The 19,376-nt window shown below is 39.1% G+C and overlaps 1 protein-coding gene across 2 annotated transcripts; it reads left to right on the top strand.

The window, feature by feature from the left end:
* Positions 1-18: 18 nt before the first annotated feature.
* Rbm18 (RNA binding motif protein 18) lies at positions 19-19,231 on the top strand. Of its 2 annotated transcripts, none has more exons than XM_090330574.1 (6): positions 19-155; positions 1,893-2,011; positions 10,091-10,217; positions 12,958-13,044; positions 14,848-14,933; positions 18,401-19,231. In XM_090330574.1, the coding sequence occupies exons 2-6, from the start codon at positions 1,899-1,901 to the stop codon at positions 18,558-18,560; spliced, it is 573 nt and encodes a 190-aa protein (XP_090186700.1). In that variant the 5' UTR covers positions 19-155; positions 1,893-1,898; the 3' UTR covers positions 18,561-19,231. The 2 variants fall into 2 exon arrangements, with proteins under 2 accessions (XP_090186700.1, XP_090186699.1); XM_090330573.1 differs by having other exon boundaries at positions 1,883-2,011.
* The last annotated feature ends 145 nt before the right edge of the window (positions 19,232-19,376 follow it).

The raw sequence follows: 19,376 nt of genomic DNA, 5'->3' as shown, positions 1-19,376 counted from the left end.
GTCACGGGGCAGTGCGACGGCGCAGGCGTAGTGCGTCACGGGCGGCCTGGCAGCCGGCGGAGTAGAGGCGGACGCTTCCTGAAGTCTGTCCGAGCGGAGCGTCAAGAACCGGGCTTCAGGTTATGAACTGAGGGCGCAACGGTGAAATCACCAAGGTGAGTCCGGCGGCTGTATGTCCCCGTCCCCTCCGCGCCAGCTCCGCGAGGAGGTCGTAGGAAAGACTCCCCCCACCCCCACCTCCCGGACGGCGGAACGGCCCTCACTCAGTCCCCGCCCCGGATTGTCCTGCCTCCGGCCCGGAAACAACCGGCCGACTAGAAAACGACCCCTGGCCTCCGCGAATTCGCCTTCGGGAGCTGGGAAGCCGGGCTTCCAGGCTCGACTCCCGCCTGTTGACTTTCAAGGACAGATGCCTTTTGCCTCTTTGGACTTCACTCACCCCCAAATGAGTCTTCCTGGCTTCCAGGGTGGTTCAGATTCAGCTGTGGGAGGATTTTTGTACTAGCGTTTGGAGAACTCTCTTTAAGAGATTGTCGCCATTACGTTTCTAGAGAAAATGATACTTGCATGCTGTCTTGATCCTTTATTACACTTTACCGTTTTTCATATGGCCCATTGCTCAGCTGTCACTGGGACATTCTTAGCGAAAACGACCTCATGAGATAGGAATAATTGTCCGCATTCCAGGAAGGAAGAAGCTGGCTCCAATTGGAATAGTAAATTTGGGGCACCGTCCATGAGCCAGGCAGTGTAGTGAGTGCTGAGGATAGAACCTTAAGGTGGCAAAAACCCTGCTCGCTACGAAATAAATACAAAATAAAACGTTAAATGACTCTTAGAATTTGCATTATTTGGAAGGAAAAAAATGACCATGACAGAATAAAGAAAATCTTTCCTTTGGGGAATGCACATTAAAGGAAATCATTTGACTTGCCAGAGTCACAAGGGAACTAGGTACAAAACTGAAGATTTGAACCAGATCACTTCTGGTCCCATAGTCTGCAATGGTCACTTTAAATTAATGTCGTGCCTTTTTGCAGTTTGTTTTGTTTTGTTTTGTTTTTGCCAGTCCTGGAGCTTCAGCTCAGGGCCTGAGCACTGTCCTTGGACTTGCTCAAGGCTAGAGCTCTACCACTTGAGCCACAGCACCACTTCTAGCTTTTTTCCTGTGTTATGTAGTACTGAGGAATTGAACCCGGTCTCATGCTAAGCAAGCACTCTACCACTAGGCCAAACTCCCAGCCCTTTGTGTATATTTTTAATTGCTACTGTTTCTCAACATTAGCATATTAGAAGGTTCTGTGTTCTTTAGGACGATCTTACCTCTTCATTCACTCTAAAGTAGTTCAAACTCTGAGTCTGATCACCCTGCTTAATTGTGTTTGCAGGATATAACACAAGTTATTGCTCGTGTTTGTCTTCTCCCATTCCCCTTTCAGATGTAAGCATCTGTCACTCAGGTCTAACTTAAAAATCTGTGTACTAATTTCCTGTGTTGCTTCTTTACTGTATTGCCTTTTCCATTTGCTGTCCTCATTGATGGCCATTGAAACTTCTCCTATTTTGGGTGGCAATGGTTAAACTTGGGGGTGCAGTTGTTGAATTGAAATATAGTGTAGTAATAGAGACTTTGGTCTTTGCCTCAGGAAAATTTGAGATTCTCCATAGCCACACCTCATTTACCTTAAATAGCAGTTTCTGTGTTGGCTTCCAGAGGAGCTGTCCTAAGAGATCTGGTGGAGGGCCCTGAATGTAGACTGATGCCTTTGAAGGACTTCCCAGAGAACATGCCTTCCTTGGGTAAATGTTTGTTGGATTGAATGTGAAATCATAAGTCCACATAGGGTTACTCTTTCTGCCTGAATGTTAATATTGTCGTTAGTATTTCCTAGAGATTGATGGAAGCAGAAACCAAAACACTTCCCCTGGAGAATGCATCCATCCTTTCAGAGGGCTCTCTACAGGAAGGGCACCGGTTATGGATTGGCAACTTGGACCCCAAAATCACAGAGTAAGTCTTAAGTCACCATGATTCATTATCTACAAAATTGGGGTGTGGGCATAGATGATGTTCGTAGAATTTCAAGGGGTATAGGATATACTTTGGTCTTCTGATTTATGTTTAATTTCTCTTTGAAGAGGATGTGATGTTATTAGCCTGTTGTCACTTTAAAAAAAAAATTTGCACTCTGCCGCTTTAAGAACATAGACTTTTTTGTCCTTTAAAATATACAACTTTTTCTACTTGCCTTATACGTGAGCCACCGTGCCCGACTACATCCTAGTCTCTTTGATCTTTATTCACTAAATTGATTTGAGTGCCTGTTGTAGGCCAAATACCATTCTAAGCAGTTTTCAGACTTTTTAAATCTGAGGAACTTTGTCCTAAAGTAGAAATAATCAAAAGCTGTATACAAAATAAAATCGCAGCCAGGCATCTGTGGCTCACATCTATAACCCTAGTTACTCAAGGGGCTCAGATCTCAGGATTGTGGTTCAAAGTCAGCCTAGACAGACAGACAAATCTACAAGACTCTCCTCTGCAATTAAGCAGGGAAAAAAATCTGAACTGGAGATGAAGCTCAAGTGGTAGAGTTCTAACTATGAGCAAAAAAAGCCAAAAATGCAAGACCCTGCATTTAAGCCCCAATACTTGAGCAAAAAGAAAAAGCTCACAACTCCAATCAAACTGTGAGAAAGATGTACTTAAAGCCTTTAGTAAATCCTTGATGACTCTGTTCTTTCTGTTATAGTAGAAAGGAATTTCAGAGCAGCAAACTGAGAGGTTATTTCTTCACCTAGTTGGTTGGCAGGGGAAAGTAGTGGTTAGTGACCAAGTAGTAAAAGATAGTGGATTAAACACAGAGTTGGTTTGTGAAGAAGACCTGAAGCATCTCCTCAGCTCTAGAAATTACTCCCTTTGAAATAGTACTAAAGAAGAGGGAATGGAATGGAACCTCTGTTGAAGAAAAGCATATTCAAGAATTAGGGTTAGGGAGCCAGGTGCAGAGGCTCATGCCTGTAATTCTAGCTACTCGGGAGGCTGAGATCTACGGATCACGGTTCAAAGCCAGCCTGGGCACTAAAAAGTCCATGAGACTCTTATCTCCAATTAACCAGCAGAAAACTGGAAGTGGCACTGTAGCTCAAAGGTTAGGTGGTAGTCTTGAGCTGAAGAGCTCAGGAACAGCACCCAGACCCAGAGTTTAAGCCCTACAATACACACGCACGCACGCATGCACGCGCGCGAATTAGGGGCCAGGAGTGTGGCCTAGTGATAGAGTGCCTGCCTAGCATGTATGAAGCCCTGGGTTCAATTCCTTGATACCGTATACACAGAAAAAGCTGAAAGTGGTATTGTGGCTCAAGTGGTAGGGTGCTAGCTAGCCTTGAGAAAGCTCAAGGACAGTACCCAGTACCCAGGCCTTGAGTTCAAGCTCTAGGATTGGCCAAAGGAAAAAAAAAAAGGACTAGGGGTAGGCCAGGCACCAGGGTAGCTCTCTCAGGAAGCTGATATCTGAGGATTGTAGTTTGAAGCAAGCTGGGCTAGAGAATCCGTGAGACTCTTTTATCTCCATTTAATCACAAAAAAAAGAGAGACAGAAAAAAAGAAAAGAGGGTCCGGGAGTTTGGCCTAGTGGTAGAGTGCTTGCGTAGCATGCACAAAGATTCCTCAGTACCACATACATAGCAAAAAGCCAGAAGTGGTGCTGAGGCTCAAGTGGTAGAGCCCTAGCCTTGATAAAATCCAGGGACAGTGCTCAGGCCCTGAGCCCAAGCCCAGGACTGGCAAAAAAAAAAAAAAAAAAAAGAAAGAAAGAAAGAAAGAAAGAAAGGAAGGAAGGAAGGAAGGAAACTCAGGAGTGAATCTGTGGCTCAAGTGGTAGAGCACTAGCCATGAACACAAAAGTGCCCGGGCCCTACTTCATCCCAGGACTAGCACTAAAAAAATGGGATTAGAAGAGAAGAAAGAGAATGTAAACTGATAGCACAGGATTGCAACAGAGTGTTGAGCTCCTTACACCTGCTCAAGCTCAAGTCAGCTAACTGAAGATATATAAATTTATGCTGTTAAGATAAATTGCTCCATATTGTATTACCTTGGCCAAGTGACTCTGGACTATAGATTACAATTATTTGCATTCTCTCTTATGACTCATGGCCTTATGGAAGAATGTGTGAATCAGCTCCACCACTCAGTTAATATCTGATGTTTTTCCATCATCTAAAACTCAAGCTCTGAGGGGACAGTTGCTCCCAAGGGTGATTTCCATTCCTACCTCTGCTTGCATAAAGGGAAAAAAGCTTGGAAAGAATGTAGACTGCATTGGCTACAGTCCTCTGTAATAAGATTCTCACTAATTGTGTCCTGCTACTTGTCAGAAAGGTTCACATGGGCAATTGCCTTCAATTTATGTCATAAATTGGAGTTTATAAATGTTATCTTCAGTCAGAGCCTTAACAAGACTTATAATCAAAATTTTCCCATTGATTTTTCTATTCTTTCTATATCCAATCATGAGTGAATGTTAAGGATAAACTGTAGATCAGACTTTGCTGGCTGCAAGTACTTACTCATCAATATATGACATCCTTACTTATTTATTGCCAGTAACTGCTTTACTGTTTTTCTTCTATGATTTCCTAACCTTAAACAAGTTGCTTCATTAAGTAGTAATTTCTTTTTAAAAACATAACTACCAGTCATAGTTTATGGTTAACATAAAATGTTTAGATTTACCATTTAGTTTACTTAATTATGGCAAAGAAACCTAATATTTTGGTAAAATCTTATCTTGTAGAAATAAATAACATGATTGAAATTCAAGTTGTTGAAATGAATAAACTTTTTCTGTTTGCTTGTGCTTTTTTGTGCCAATTCTGGGACTTAAACTCATGGCCTATTGCTGTCCCTGAGCTTTTTTGCTTAAGACTAGCGCTTTATCACTTGAGCTCAGCACCACTTCCAGTTTTTTGCTGGTTAATTGGAGACGGTCCCTAGGACTTTTCTTCCAAGCTAGCTTCGAATCTTAATCCTTAGATCTCATCCTTCTGAGTAGCTAGGATTACACACATGAGCCACCAAACAGCTAGGAAAATAAGCAAACTTTTGTATCCTACTCCTTTCAGGGTAGTTAATGGGGAACCTGGAAGAATAGTTAAAGTACAGTTCTTCCCAAGTATTGAATTACTGTAAGATACAATTTGTATGAACATATGGTACCTGTAGTTCACTCTCAGAAAGGGCTGTTAGTTAAATCCAGATCTCTAAGCTTCTAATGACCCTTGATAAAAGTTTACAAAACATTTTTCAGTTTTCCTAATTAAACTTAGCCCTTCACCCAGGAATTACTGCCAGTTCCTGCTATTTCCCATTCATTCAACCCTTATCTCTCTTTCCTGTCTATTCTTTTTCTCTTTACCTCCCCTCATGCTCTTCCATAAACTGCTTTGAATGCACTCTTTAACCTCTTGTTAGAAAGTAAGTTACAACATACATTTCTTTTCTTAGTTACCGAGATCTGTAACTTATCATTTTTTACTTCTAAACATTTTTACAAGCTTATTTCACCACTAGTACTAGACATTCTGTATATGTTTGTGCCTCTTGGTTATTAGTCTGAGTCTTGCTAGAGTGATACAAGAACATCTATTAGTCTCCTCTCAAAAAAAAAAATAATAATTTTCAGCTGATTGTCTAGCACTCAACTATAATGCTTCCTGCTTTTGTTTACTCTTTGTTGCAATACTCATCATTTAAAGGTTATGGCTGGGAGTTTGGCCTAGTGGTAGAGTGCTTACCTAGCATGCACAAAGACCTGGGTTTGATTCCTTGGTACCACATACTTAGAAAAAGCCAGAAGTGGTGCTGTAGCTCAAGTGTTAGAGCTCTAGCCTTGAGAAAGCCCAAGTACAGTGCTCAGGCCCTGAGTTCAAGCCCTGAGACTGGCAAAAAAAAAAAAAGTATATAAAGTTCACGTATTTCAGGTCATAACAGCTTGGGAAGGTAAACATATTGCTTTCCTTGTTTTATAAGAAGAGAAGAGTTAAGTGAGTTGGTTTAACTTACTGAAGTTAATGATAGGACTAATTTACTACTCCCTAATTTAGAGCACTTTTCATAAATATTCTGATAGTCTGAATAAGTGAATAGTCATGGCCTGAAGTATCTCATTTCAGATTTCAATATGTGGGGCTTCTTTAAATTGTTGTCGACCTAAGACTAAACTATGCCTCTAAATATTACTATCAGTGCTCTCAACAGAAAAACCAAAAAGTATCCTTTGACATCTGTTTTCCACACTGTGGTTGTCTCTAAAATTAATAAAATAAGTAATAGTAGCTTTCTTTTTCAGATATTAGATATGCTGTGTAAAGATAGCCATATCAGAAATACTGCATCTTAAGTGAGAGAATAAAGTCATCAAAATCAAGGATTTTAAGTGAAGGAGAAATCATAAATAAAATTATGTTAAGTAGGAATAAGGAAATTGTTAAGTAAGAGCAGGACTTTTTTGGCCTAAGGAGAGGTTGAATACTAAATAATGATAAAGAGAATCGTTGAATAGGTTCTTCCTCTCAGGTTATGACAAGGTCTTGTCAAACTTGCAATAAAAGTTTGAATTTCCTATAGAAGAGACTGACTCCATGAAAATGATGTTTTAGTAGACCTCATATATGTAAGATGAACTAGAAGCTCAGAGACTAAAAGTGAAGATTGGGAGAGACAGCCACATACCAACCCTATCATCACTGTCGCTGACAGAGTCAGTGAACTTGTAGACCAGTGAGTGAATCTGAGACATAAGAAGTGTGATTGAAGAGAAGTGGAAAGTTGAAGCTTATCCTAAGGAGTGTTTGTTTTGGATCTGTGATGCTAGGGTGGAACCCAAGGCATTGAGTTCCTGAGCATTCTTGTCCCCACTGACCATGAGATAGCTGAAAAGGTTCCTCAATTTGTTGTAAAGAAGAGGTCATCTTGGAATACATTAAGTAAGCAGTGGAGAGCCAGCCCAGTGGAAGCATCCTGATGCCGATTTCAGGGTTTATCTAGGTGAGTCAGATTGGAAAGGAAAATAAATTCATGAGCCTGTGAGATTGTTTTATCTCTGTGAAAACCTCTTTGTCTCAGCTGACGCCTTTTGTTTCTTCTTTGTCTGTGTTTCTTTTCGGGTCTTTGTTTTGGCTTACTTAAGTCTGAAACAATGATTTCATGGTGGCATGCACCTGTTTTTCTTATCACTCAGGAGGATCGTGAGTTTGAGGCCAGCCTGAAACCCTTAGTGAACCCATAGTGAAACGCTTTCAGGGTGAGGAGAACTGAAAAGATGAAACCATTTAATAAGATATCATACAGAACGTAAAGATTACCTCAATAATTTGTATAGAGTTATAAAGAAAACTTCCTCTAAAACAAATTTTTCACCAAAAACAATCTTAATGTCACTTTGTTAGCTTCCCATTGGAATTCCCTGAACATACAACATCTTGTACATTTTGTCCCCTGCTTGTTCAGCTTCATCCCTTAATGCCTGTTCCAACCATTTTCCAGTGACTCGAAACATTCTCTCTTTACACGTGGTATTCCTTCTGGCTGACCTACACAAAGCTTTCCTTAGCTACCACATTCCCTGAACAATTGAGCTCCTTTGTGTGTACATATATATACCTCTGAGTGTAAATATACATACTTCTGAGTGTAAATATACTGTTTCACAATTATATATAGCTTTGACCAGAATATAACGGCCCTTAAGGAAGATTTATTCATCTGCACAGTCCAAGTGCCTAATTGGTTCTGGACACATAGTAGGTGTCTGTTCTGACCTTTCCATAGATTGTTTCTGTGCCCTCCAGCAAGAAGGCTATTTGAAAAACTCTACAGAAAATACTGATCAAGTTGCAGAATATGTGGTGTACTGACTGTCTTGTTCTTGCAGGCAGCAGGAGGCACGTTTCATTAAGTGAAGCTTGCCTCTAATGAGTAGTGAGCTCTCCCCATTGCCCATAGCAGATAAAAGTGCTTACAGATGTGAAAGCAAGATCCTTCAGCTTTTTTCACTATCAGAGTTTGCAGTCCTCATCTCCAGGAAGTAAAATAGTAAACATTTCATTCTTTTTGTTTCTGTGTTCCGATAATTTCAAGAAATTATCAAACAAGAAAAGAAATCCTGGAGAAGTTGAAAGACACAGACCTAAGCAGATGTTCCTGAAATCTTAAGGTCACACTTCTTAGGCAGAATGTGTTTGTTAGCCTTACAATGAATAATCTGTTGGTGGGCTACCTCCCCCCCCCAAGTAAATTATAATTCATTTCCTAGGAAATGCCAATCGCATTACCTTCCTGCTATTAAACAGAATGGAGCTAATGAAAAGACAGCTAACCCACAGTAGCCTTAATTTTTTTTCTAATGTGTCTGACCCACCATTCCATAGCATCTGGCATGGTCTACATGTTTGAAAGAGTATAGTAAAATAGAAGCTACAGCTGTGAACTAAAGGCCCTGGAGGAGACTCTTGTAGCCCATCTATCTCTATCTGATAGGTTTACTCTTGCTCAAAGCTCAGATAACCAAGTGAAAACAAATTTGTACATGAAGCATCTCCCTTCTCCTGAAGAGTTACCTCATATCCTCAGTAAACAGTTGAGGTCTTTTGTTAAGAATTAGGAAAGTAAGGGGTTGAATGGAGTATGGTTTGGGGTTTTTCTCCCCCATTCTTAAAACATATCCAAAGAAGAGATTGTAATTCACAGTGTGCCTTGGGAATCCTGTTTGAGACCTGTGTTACATCTTTCTATGTCAAAAGTAAGTGTGTTGCTTGATGTGCCTTGGTATCAAATTCAGTATAACTTATGGTAGATTTCATATCTTTCTGTCTCCCAAAGGAGATTCTTATTCGATAATAAATCCTGATGAGTTGCTTCTAAAAAACAATATGAATACAAATGTGCCTATAGAGACAATTTTACTGACTCCCTGTGGGGTAGAATTCCCAGTAATAACAGATTTAGCTTGTGGGCTGATACCTTTTTAGTATCACAGGGACAGCATTGTTTAGAGAAAGCCTTGACTCCATTTGAATAGTTCAGAGGATGCCAGGAGGAAGGCCAAAGGAAAAGGAAATGGGAGAGCTGTTGGTTTGTCTCACCCTTACATCAGATGACAGGAAGTTGGAATTGAGATTGGCCTCAGCAACCTGTTATGGCCATATCTGTTTTAGAAGCCCTATAGAAACGAAATAAATTTTAGAATAAGGAATGCAAGAAAAGAATGAGGAGCTGAGTAGCAAGCAATAAATAGCTTGGTGTAAACGTCTATTGGGAATTAGTTTCTTCCTTAACTATCTAGCTTCCTTATTTGCCTGTACCCTAGAGTATAAAATGAAATTGCTTAATTACCTATGGCTAGTTGATTCGCAGTTTCCCTGCCTTGTGTGGGACCAGCCTCAGTTGAGTTGTACTTACACATTGACCTAATGTCCAGTCACACCAGGGATTGAAACTCAAACATCTGCAGATGTGCCACAAGCTACAGTTTAATTTTGGGTCTAATGATGAACTACAAAGGAAAGACTGATGATGATGGTGGTGGTGGTGGTGGTGGTGGTGGTGGTGATTTGTGTGAATGTGTTTTTATTATTTTCATTTACTTTTTAGATGGGTAGGCTTTGACTTTTGGAATGTGGGTGTGTATTTCTGATGGAGTTGCAGTTATTCACAAATGTTATTTCATTGCCAAGAAACTAAAAATAAATAAATCGGCCCTATTTTTGAGCTTTTCTCCCAAAGAAAAACAAATGGTACTTGTGGTCAAGCCAGCTGTGTGTTAGGTGTGTTTTTGTTGTTGTTGTTGTTTGTTTGTTTGTTTATTTGTATGTTGGACAGACACATAGGCATGACAATTCTAGTTCCCATTCCAAATAGAGGCAAACAGTTCTGCTTGCCAAACAAACTAACAGCAGTTTAGAGGAAGATGGGGTGAGAGGTAAATTAACAGGAGTAAATTAGCTTCTGCTTTTATCTTGCACTTGAAGCTAAGTGATCGACAGAATTTCTAGAATGGACTTACAGGCTTTTCTTTCTCCACAGATACCACCTCCTCAAGCTCCTCCAGAAGTTTGGCAAGGTGAAACAATTTGACTTCCTCTTCCACAAGTCAGGCGCTTTGGAGGGGCAGCCTCGAGGGTACTGCTTTGTTAACTTTGAAACTAAGCAGGTAATTGAGCTTCCTTCTCTTTGATGGTATATACTCATAGTCATTTGCATCTTATGACTACTAATCCCCCAGTTCCTTGTGGGTAAGAGTCATGTCTAATTCTTCAGTATGTTTGCCTTTTTTAACACTTAGTGTTAAAAGAGATACTCAGAAAATAGCTTAAGTCTCCTCTCCTTAGGTTCAAGATCTTAGGTAACTGATCTACCAAAATGATTTGGAATGCTTACATGGATTATATTTATCTTTCCTATCATTTTGTTTGTTTCTTTAGTAGCTAACCAACAAAGTCTGCCTTCAATATTTTTGCTCCATAATATAGAAACATGGTCTATAGTGAACCATATACAAACTTGACTTGATTTTGCTTTTTTTGAAATGCAATCTCAGCCTGGGAGTTTGGCCTTGTAGTAGAGTGCTTGCCTAACATGCATGAAAACCCAGGTTTGATTCCTTAGTGCCACATACACAGAAACTAACAGAAATGGTGTTGTGGTTCAAGTGGTAGAGCTCTAGCCTTGAGAAAGCCCAAGGATAGCACAGCGCTCAGGCCTGAGTTCAAGCCCCAGGACTGGCAAAAATAAATAAGTAAATTAATTAATGAATTTTAAAAATGCACTCTCAGCTGGGTGCTGGTGGCTCATACCTGTAATCCTAGCAATTCAAGAGGCTGAGATCTAATGATCTCGGTTCAGAACCAGCCTGGGCAGGAAAGTCTATGGAACTCTTATCTCCAGTTAACTACCAAAAAGCCAGGGTTGGAGCTATTGCTCAATTGTAGAGCAGTACAATTTTAAGCAAAAAACTTCAGGAACAGCGCTTAAGCACTGAATTCAAGCCCTGGGACCTGCACCAAAAAAAAAAAAAAAAAAAAAAAAACCACTCTTATCAATGTCTTAACAATCAAACATATTTTAGTATTTATAGAAGAACATGGTCAGCCATGGTATGTGTATATTATTATATGCATATCTTATATTAAAATTTAGTTCTTAGGATGGAAATGCATTGATAAAGAAATGGAATTTTAATATTGGTAAATAGAGATGCTGCTTAGTATTCTGTAATTTTGTCATATGTAGGAACATTGCCTAGTTGTGATTTTATTAGTAACTTGTATAGGTGTTTTTCTTACTATAAAAATACAAATAATCCAAACAGTTGAAATCATGAGCTCATTCCACAGAACTAATCCTGTGATCTTTACTCATATATACTTAGCACCTTAATTTTGTATGATGTGGTTGTACAGCAATGGCCAGTGATACGCAATGCCTGGCACAGTGGGTACTAAATAAATAACTTGTTGGATGTCTTCCTGCTGAGTTCCTGTTCTTATTCCTGAGGAATAAGAGAATCCCTGGTAAAACTGGACTGGAGTACTTATTGTTTTACATATCAGTTTTGGATAGGCTCTCCCACCCTCTAAAATTTCTGTTCCTTAGGGTTATTTCACATTGACACCTACTCCCCCCCCCCATCCCCAGTCCCCCACTAAGCATGGGTTATACTTGGCTGTATGCCTCATTGACACAGATGGGTAGTCAGTCAAGAAAAGTACAGCCAGGTTTCCTGTGAGTGACCTAGAGTGGCTTTTATCTACCTTCAGGAATTCCTTTTAACTTTGTTTCTCCTTTATCTGATGTGGAAAGGATTAGGGAATTTTAGGCTATGAAAAACAGGTGCAAGCTAGTACTGTGGCTCACGCCTATAATCCTATCTACTCAAGAAGCTGAGATCTGAGGATCATGGTTCAAAGCTAGCCCAGGCAATAGCTTCCCTTCCGAGAGATAATTATCTCCAATTAATCACTAGAAGACTGGGAAGTGGGGCTATGGCTCAAGGGTAGAGAAGTAACCTTGAGCTAAAGAGCTCAGGGACAGTGCCCAGGCCAGAGTTAACGCCCCATGACACCCCCACCACACCGCCCCCTAAAAATGAAAGAAAAACGGGTGCATAGGTTGACTCACACGAATACCTTGCTCACAGTCTCTGATGCATTTCTCTTTCTGGTCCAGTTTCCTTCACTCCTATATCCTTTGAAACCATTGCTACTTTGGATCCAGGCAGCAGCTCCAATGTCCCTGAAGGGAGTAGTTTCTTTAGTACATGCTACCCCAACAGAGGAGTGAAAACAGTAGGACCTAATAATATATGGCATTATGCTTACTGTAAGCTCTGTACTTTATATGTCTTCTCAGTTGTCCCAACAACCATGAGCAACAGTATTCCCTATATGCTGTAACTAACAAAGCTAGAGACCTCAGGTGGTCTGCCAGACATCATCCTGTCAACAAGTAACATGTTGGATTTGAGTTTTTGTCTAATTGATACTTCTTTTATGGCTTTTAAAATTATAAAGTATTTGCCAAGTTTTTAAGCAAAAGCAATTAGATAAGAAATTTAGCCTTCACAGATAATGAGGTCGTAAGAGATTACAATAACTAATTAGTCATTTGAATTTTTTGTGTATATGTGTGTTGGTCCTAGGTTCAAATTCAGGACCTGGGTGCTGTCCCTGAACTTTTTTGCTCTACCTCTTGAGCCACAGCTCTGTTTCTGTTTTGGGCTTTTTTTTTTAGTGGTCAATTGGAGATAAGAGTCTTTAGGATTCACCTGCCTGGACTGGCTTCAAACATCAATCCTCAAGTCTGAGCCTCTTGTATAACTAGAATTACAGTTGTGAGCTACTGGCACATGGAAGCATTTTCATTTTTAATTAACTTCAATCTTTCTTAAATAGGAAGCAGAACAAGCCATCCAATGTCTCAATGGCAAACTGGCATTGTCTAAGAAGCTGGTGGTACGATGGGCACATGCTCAAGTAAAGGTGCGTCTAAGTAACCTAAAAGACAGTATCACACTTCATCCTGAATGAATGACTCTCTGAAAGGTAGTTTCTCATTTTCCATTTGCATCCCAGCTCTGCATCTGGAGCAGTAATACTTTGTTCTCCTCCTTGCATTTACCATCTGTGTTGCCAGATTTTTCTTTTGAGAAGCATCTCAGAAGGGATTAAGTTCCTTGTTATTTTCTCTCCTCATACCCACAGGTCCTGTTTCTGATTGATTTTTCCATGTGGCCAATATGTATACTCAGACGCCTATCATTTTTTCAAAGGGGTGGTTTTTTAGGGGGAGAAATATATTTATTTTTTGAATTAGCTGCTTTGGGCATTATTAAGCTCTTCCCAGCCTCTTGTCTGTGTGCAGAGTTTGAATTTATTCCTGTAAATGCTTGAGAAATGAGGGGTTCTATAAATTCTCACAGCACTGATATCTCCTTACTCCACATCTTGAGAATTTAATATTAATTTAATATTAGTTTAATATTAAACATGATACTCATTAAATGACAAGTATCATTTTGTGGGACTTCATGGATCCTGTATTGTCTCCAGGACCTAAGCAGTAACTGCCCTGTTCATCCTGTAGTTGGTCTCTTGGGAGAGTACACCAGAAAAAGCTGTAGCTATTTAAAAAAATAAGAGGAGGAGAAGGAAGGGAGGAAGGGAGAGAGGGAGGGAGAGAGGGAGGGAAGAAAAAGAATGAACTGTTATTCTGTTCACAGAAGAAGTGAAATGTATGGACTGGAATAGTCCCAAGTGTTGGTTCTCCTCATACACTAAGTCTGGATAAACCTTTTTATAGAAAGATTTGTGACTGTAAGAGCTGTAAGAGCTTCAACAGTTAGCTATAGCAATAGTTTTTGTTTTTTTTGTTGGTTTTTTTTGTTGTTGTTGTTGGTTTTTATATCAGAAACACTCTACCCTGTACCCAACACACTTCCTAGTACAGAGTCACAGCAACTGAATGGCCCTGTGAGTGCAGTCGGTATCCAAGCGAAAAACAAAGCTTAGAAACTTTGAGTCCTTACAGGCATTTCAGGTAATCACAAATCTCAATTTCTAGGACACAGTTCCTTAAAAATAGAAACAAGAAGAATTACCAAATGCTTTTTACTCAAAAGAAAATCAAGTCTCATTTGCCAAACTGGCTGTCATTTTCTCATTCTGCATCTCATTGAAAAGGCATGCAAAAGAAATCATCCTTCGTTCCTGTCTTTCATTTGAAAATCTCTTCCTCATGGTTCTCTGCTCTAAATCTTTTCTGGCCAGAAGTTTCAGATTGTTCCTTAATATTTACTTTTTAGAAGAAGTAAGCAATTACCAGACGTCAATTAAACTCTTATATAATGTATTGGTAATTGGAAGCTGATAAAATTCTTCATTCATTCCACCTGGCAGAATTTGAAAGCATTTTGAGTAAAACAAATACTCTTAAGAGGCAGTGTATGACAAAGGAAGATGTAAGAGGGTGACTCTGCTGTATATTTGTGACATTTGTGCATTTGAACATTGAAATTGTTCGTCACAAAATGTTTTCTTTACCAAATAAGGCAAACTTATTAATGCCTGGATGGAAACTTCTTTTCTATTTCCTTTTCTAAAATCACAGCTTTTAGATCAGAGCTGTGTGGCTTTTTCTTTAATTTTAAATGTAAAGCAGTTCTAAAATTGTCTAGAAATAAGCCAATGATCAATTGGGTGGCATTAGATTTCTGAATCATTGGCTATCATACAAGACCAGGTTTTTACCAGGTGAAATAATTGCTTCTTTTTCTCTCTTTTCAGCGATATGATCATAACAAGAATGACAAGATCCTTCCAATCAGTCTTGAGCCATCCTCAAGCACTGAGCCAACTCAGTCTAACCTAAGGTAAGACAGTGCTCTATAAAAACACACAGTTCTTCAGAACTTGAGCCATTTCTTTCCTTGCCTTCATTAACACAGGTGAGTCTTTACATTCTTAATTTTGAACTAAACCTCATAACATGATAGGTTAAGAATGTGTTCAGTTAGCCTTTAAAGTATATATATATTTCCTATTCTTCTATTCCCTCCAGATCATATACTGCCCCCACCTCCATTTGTAGAATTCATTCACTCAGAAAGAGTGAATTTAGTACCACACACCAAGATTTGTGCCTGGCACTTGGGATACAAAGATAAATCAGACCCAGTCCTTACTCTAAAAACAAGCATTTCAATAAGGTCTTGAGTCCCTTTGGCATTTTGTCATTATAAACTTAATTCCTCCCCAGCTATGAGTTCCCTTATACAAAATTTTATGTACCATTGCAGAAACTATAATAGTGTCAGTTACTTCTGTGGAGTTAATTCAAAACAGGGGCACTAAGGGTTGGGTAGAGAAAGGGGTAGTTCAGTGGGTGGTTGAGCAGAAATCCAAGTTTTTTTGTTTTGAGAGGTATTTTTCTTTTTCTGTTGTAGCCTAGGGAAAAATTTTTAACAATAACACTCACAATAGCCAGGATTTGTCAAGCATACTGTAAGCAAGCTCTGTGCTACACACTTTATATGCAGTATGTCATTTAATTAGCATAAAAATTATTTTCTATATAGGAAAAACTGAAGCTTAGAGAGGTGAACTATTTTGACTGAAACCAGACACATAGCATATAGCAGAGTCAATTCAGAACCAGAAGTATGACAGACTTCACAGATCAGTCATATTTACTACTTCAAAATCACCTTATAAATGTAAGAGTACGGTTCTAAAGCTATTCCAGGGAAGGGGAGGAAGATACATGAAAGAGCATTGATAGAAAAATTCCAATCAAAGTTACAAAGTCATTCTATTTATTATAAACTCACAGAGGGAAAACTGTCTTCTTGTACACCAAATAAAAGAGATTTAAGATTATCTCACTAAACTATAAGAAGTGGTCCCAAAATATTTCCAGGATGAGTAGATTGACACACTAAAATTAATCATTTAATTGTAATGTTCATAATTTTGTGTTGCCTTTATTGTTTTGTGCTCCTAAAAACTTGTAAATTCAGAACATAAATATAACTTTAGGACTTCTATAAATTAACTATGAGTTTATATTTGTCCACTACACTACTTTGCCACCAGATCTGAACCTCCTTGTTCCTAGGATGATTTCTAGGAGATTTTCCTAAGTGTAATGGCAGGAGTGATACCATTTACGCTCAGTAGTTTCCGCATTCCAATGTCATCAATTGCTTAAGGTCCATATTTTCACTTGTTAATCTGGTAGCCTACTGTTTTTCGTGGGGTTTTGTTTTGTTTCTTTTTTTGCCAGTCCTGGGCCTTAAACTCAGGGCCTGAGCACTGTCCTTGGACTTTCTAAAGGCTAGACCTCTACCACTTGAGCCACATTACCACTTCAGGCATTTTTCTATGTGTGTGGTACCAAGGAATCAAACCCAGGTCTTCGTGCATGCTAGGCAAGCACTCTACCACTAGGCCAAACTCCTAGCCCTCCTCTATTTCTTAATCCAGAGAATCTCAATTTACGTCTTCCTACTTACATCAGTGCCTAATTAGAGGAGGTAGTTCCCCTGTGACTCATAGAATGAAGTCTAGATGTCTCAATAATAGAAGAGGTGCCAAAGTACCTCTTGGTAATTGGTAATTCCTCAATGTACTTTTAATTGTAACTTAGGATTTGTTTTGTTGTTATAATTTGATTTTTTATTTATTTTTTAACTTTTTTAATTGACACACAGACATTACACCTGTTGGCCAAATACTAGTGGCTTACACCTATAATCCTAGCTACTCAGAAAGCTGAGATCTGAGGATCACAGTTCAAAATCAGCCCAGGCTTTGAAGAAAGTCTATAAGACTCTTATCTCCAATTAACGAACAAAAAAGCCAGAAGCAAAGCTGTGGCTCAAATGGTAGAACACTAGCTTTGAGTATAAAAGCTCAGGAATAGCGCCTAGACTCTGACTTGAAGCCCCAGGACAGGCCCAAAAAATAAGAATAATTACCCATATTTATGAGATGTGATGTTTCAGCACTTATATACATTATGTAATAGCCAAATCAGGGTAAACATAGCAGTTTCCTCAAACACTTAATCTTTATGGTGACTTGGTTTTTAGTTCCTTGCCCATGAAAGCATATAGGTATGTATAGCCCATGTATACTTTTTGAGGATTTCTAGCAAACCACATCTCCCCCCCACCCCCAAGTTTGTGCCTCTAGCCAAACACCATTGATAGCACCAAGGGTAGAAAATAAAGGAGTCTGTTGGCCAAAAAACTCACAGTTCTTGGCTGGGAGTTTGGTCTAGTGGTAGAGTGCTTGCCTAGCATGCACAAAGACCTGGGTTTGATTCCTCAGTACCACATACATGGGGGGGGGGGGGAGGTAAGCACCAGAAGTGGTGGTGAGGTTCAAGTGGTAGAGCTGTAGCCTTGAGAAAGTCCAAGGGCAGTGCTCAGGCCCTGAGCTCAAGCCCAGGATTGGGGGGAAAAAAAAAAGCCTCACAGTACCCAAGTGCCTTGCATTATCTTTTAGAGAAAGCAGTGGCCTCCTCACAACTTCCACAGCCTCTCCTCACCTCACTGTGCACTGCAGAACTGTTTACCTCCACTCTTATGGGAAGGAAAATTATGGGCTATGAAATGAATCCTAGCTCTGTAGTTCCTTAGCTGTGTATACTTTGGGCATATGTGTACATTTATTTTCTTTACATAGACGATATAAATGGTAAGCATTACAGAGTTATTACAGAATAAGAAACAATACAAGTAACTTTCTGACTACTATGCTTGTTTTGTTGTAAATAACACGATAAGATTTCCAGAGTGTCGTTTCCTCCCTCCCCCCCCCATTATTTGGTGATTCAAAAGATAGTACACTGTAATGGTTGATAGCATGGGCTTTGGCATCAATTTGTATTCAAACTTTAGTTAGCTCTGCTATTGACTGACTGTTCAGCATTGGGCAAGCAATTAACCCTGTGCCTCAATTCCTTCATCTGCAAAATGAGAAATATAACTTGCCTGATAATATCATTTGGAATTCTCCCTCTTTCTAGTCTATGCCCAGCACTAAGATGCTGAATAGTGTCTGTGTCTGTGTCTGTGTCTGTGTGTCTGTGGATTAAATATGATATTTGAAGTTCTAACACTGCCTAAACTGACATTAAAAACTTAAGAGATAGTTCAGACTTGATCTTAATGAGAGCACTAGTGTCTTAAAATGAGAGCAACAGTCACTTTTGTCTCTTATATGAAATGTTTAAGTGATTTGTAATGTATTATCTGTTGCTTCTCTGAGGCATAAAAAGATGACGCATACAAATTCACCAAGTCCCACTCCGCCTCTTCTATCCTTTTTCCAGTGTCACTGCAAAGATCAAAGCCATTGAAGCAAAGCTGAAAATGATGGCAGAAAATCCTGATGCGGAGTACCCAGCAGCACCTGTCTACTCCTACTTTAAGCCACCAGATAAAAAAAGGACTACTCCATATTCCAGAACAGCTTGGAAATCTCGAAGATGATGGTTATGAGTTATTGTAGCAGCAAAAAGCAAATTGATCTCCACACCTAAGCTCCTTTGCCTTTGTACTTTGTAGATGTAAGCGGTACGTCCAACAGAGCACAATCACATGTTAGAGTTTGTTAATACAGCATTTTTGGATATTCCTGATATGTCTTCCCTAAATAATATGTGGAATTAAGTATCACCCAGAATAAATAGGATGATGTCCAAAACTGTGATTTGAACACTGAGATGCTCTAGTTGGCTGGGTTTGCTTCAGTTTTTAGCTCCAGAAATATGTAACTTAAAGTATTACTTAAATCAGGAGAAAAAGTTATTATTAAGTCCATCAAAAAAAACAAAAAACATAGGGCATTTTCCTGTGCACATGTCTTTGCAACATATAAAAAGAGAGAGAAAGAGAGAGAGATGAGAGGCAGATTTTAAATCATAACTACAGATTTTAAATTATAACTAGAACTACTTAAGAATTTACAATGGCAGTCTTTCCAACTGGACTGAAAAAAGACTTCTTAGCAATTTGTAGTAATCTATTTAAGAATTATGCTTATAAGTTTCAAAATCTCAATTAGGAAAACATGGTGTGTATATCTTAAAATTGTTTACGTCAACAAACTGGATTCCAGTTTAACATTTTATACTACAACAAACATTCTACTTAGAAACCCAGCTTTTTCATTTTTATGAATCTAAATAATCCTACCTTATATAATACCAAATATTACTTAATACTTAAAAATTGCAGTCATTGCATGGGATTGTTTTTAAAGCATGAGATTCCGTTTGGAATTGCATCATGGCTGATCTAAATAGA

This window comes from Megascapheus bottae, chromosome 3 (assembly GCF_031878675.1).
Source record: "Megascapheus bottae isolate mThoBot1 chromosome 3, mThoBot2.hap1, whole genome shotgun sequence".
Classification (NCBI taxonomy): domain Eukaryota; kingdom Metazoa; phylum Chordata; class Mammalia; order Rodentia; family Geomyidae; genus Megascapheus; species Megascapheus bottae.
The sequence above is the reverse complement of the archived record's forward strand: the minus strand, read 5'-3'. Positions and strand labels throughout refer to the sequence as shown.

Excerpts from the sequence above, each read along its gene's own strand:
- Rbm18 (XM_090330574.1), top strand. The coding sequence starts at position 1,899 with ATGGAAGCAGAAACCAAAACACTTCCCCTGGAGAATGCATCCATCCTT. Across the intron at positions 10,218-12,957 it reads TTAACTTTGAAACTAAGCAG|GAAGCAGAACAAGCCATCCA; the intron begins GTAATTGAGCTT and ends TTTCTTAAATAG. Across the intron at positions 13,045-14,847 it reads GGGCACATGCTCAAGTAAAG|CGATATGATCATAACAAGAA; the intron begins GTGCGTCTAAGT and ends CTCTCTTTTCAG.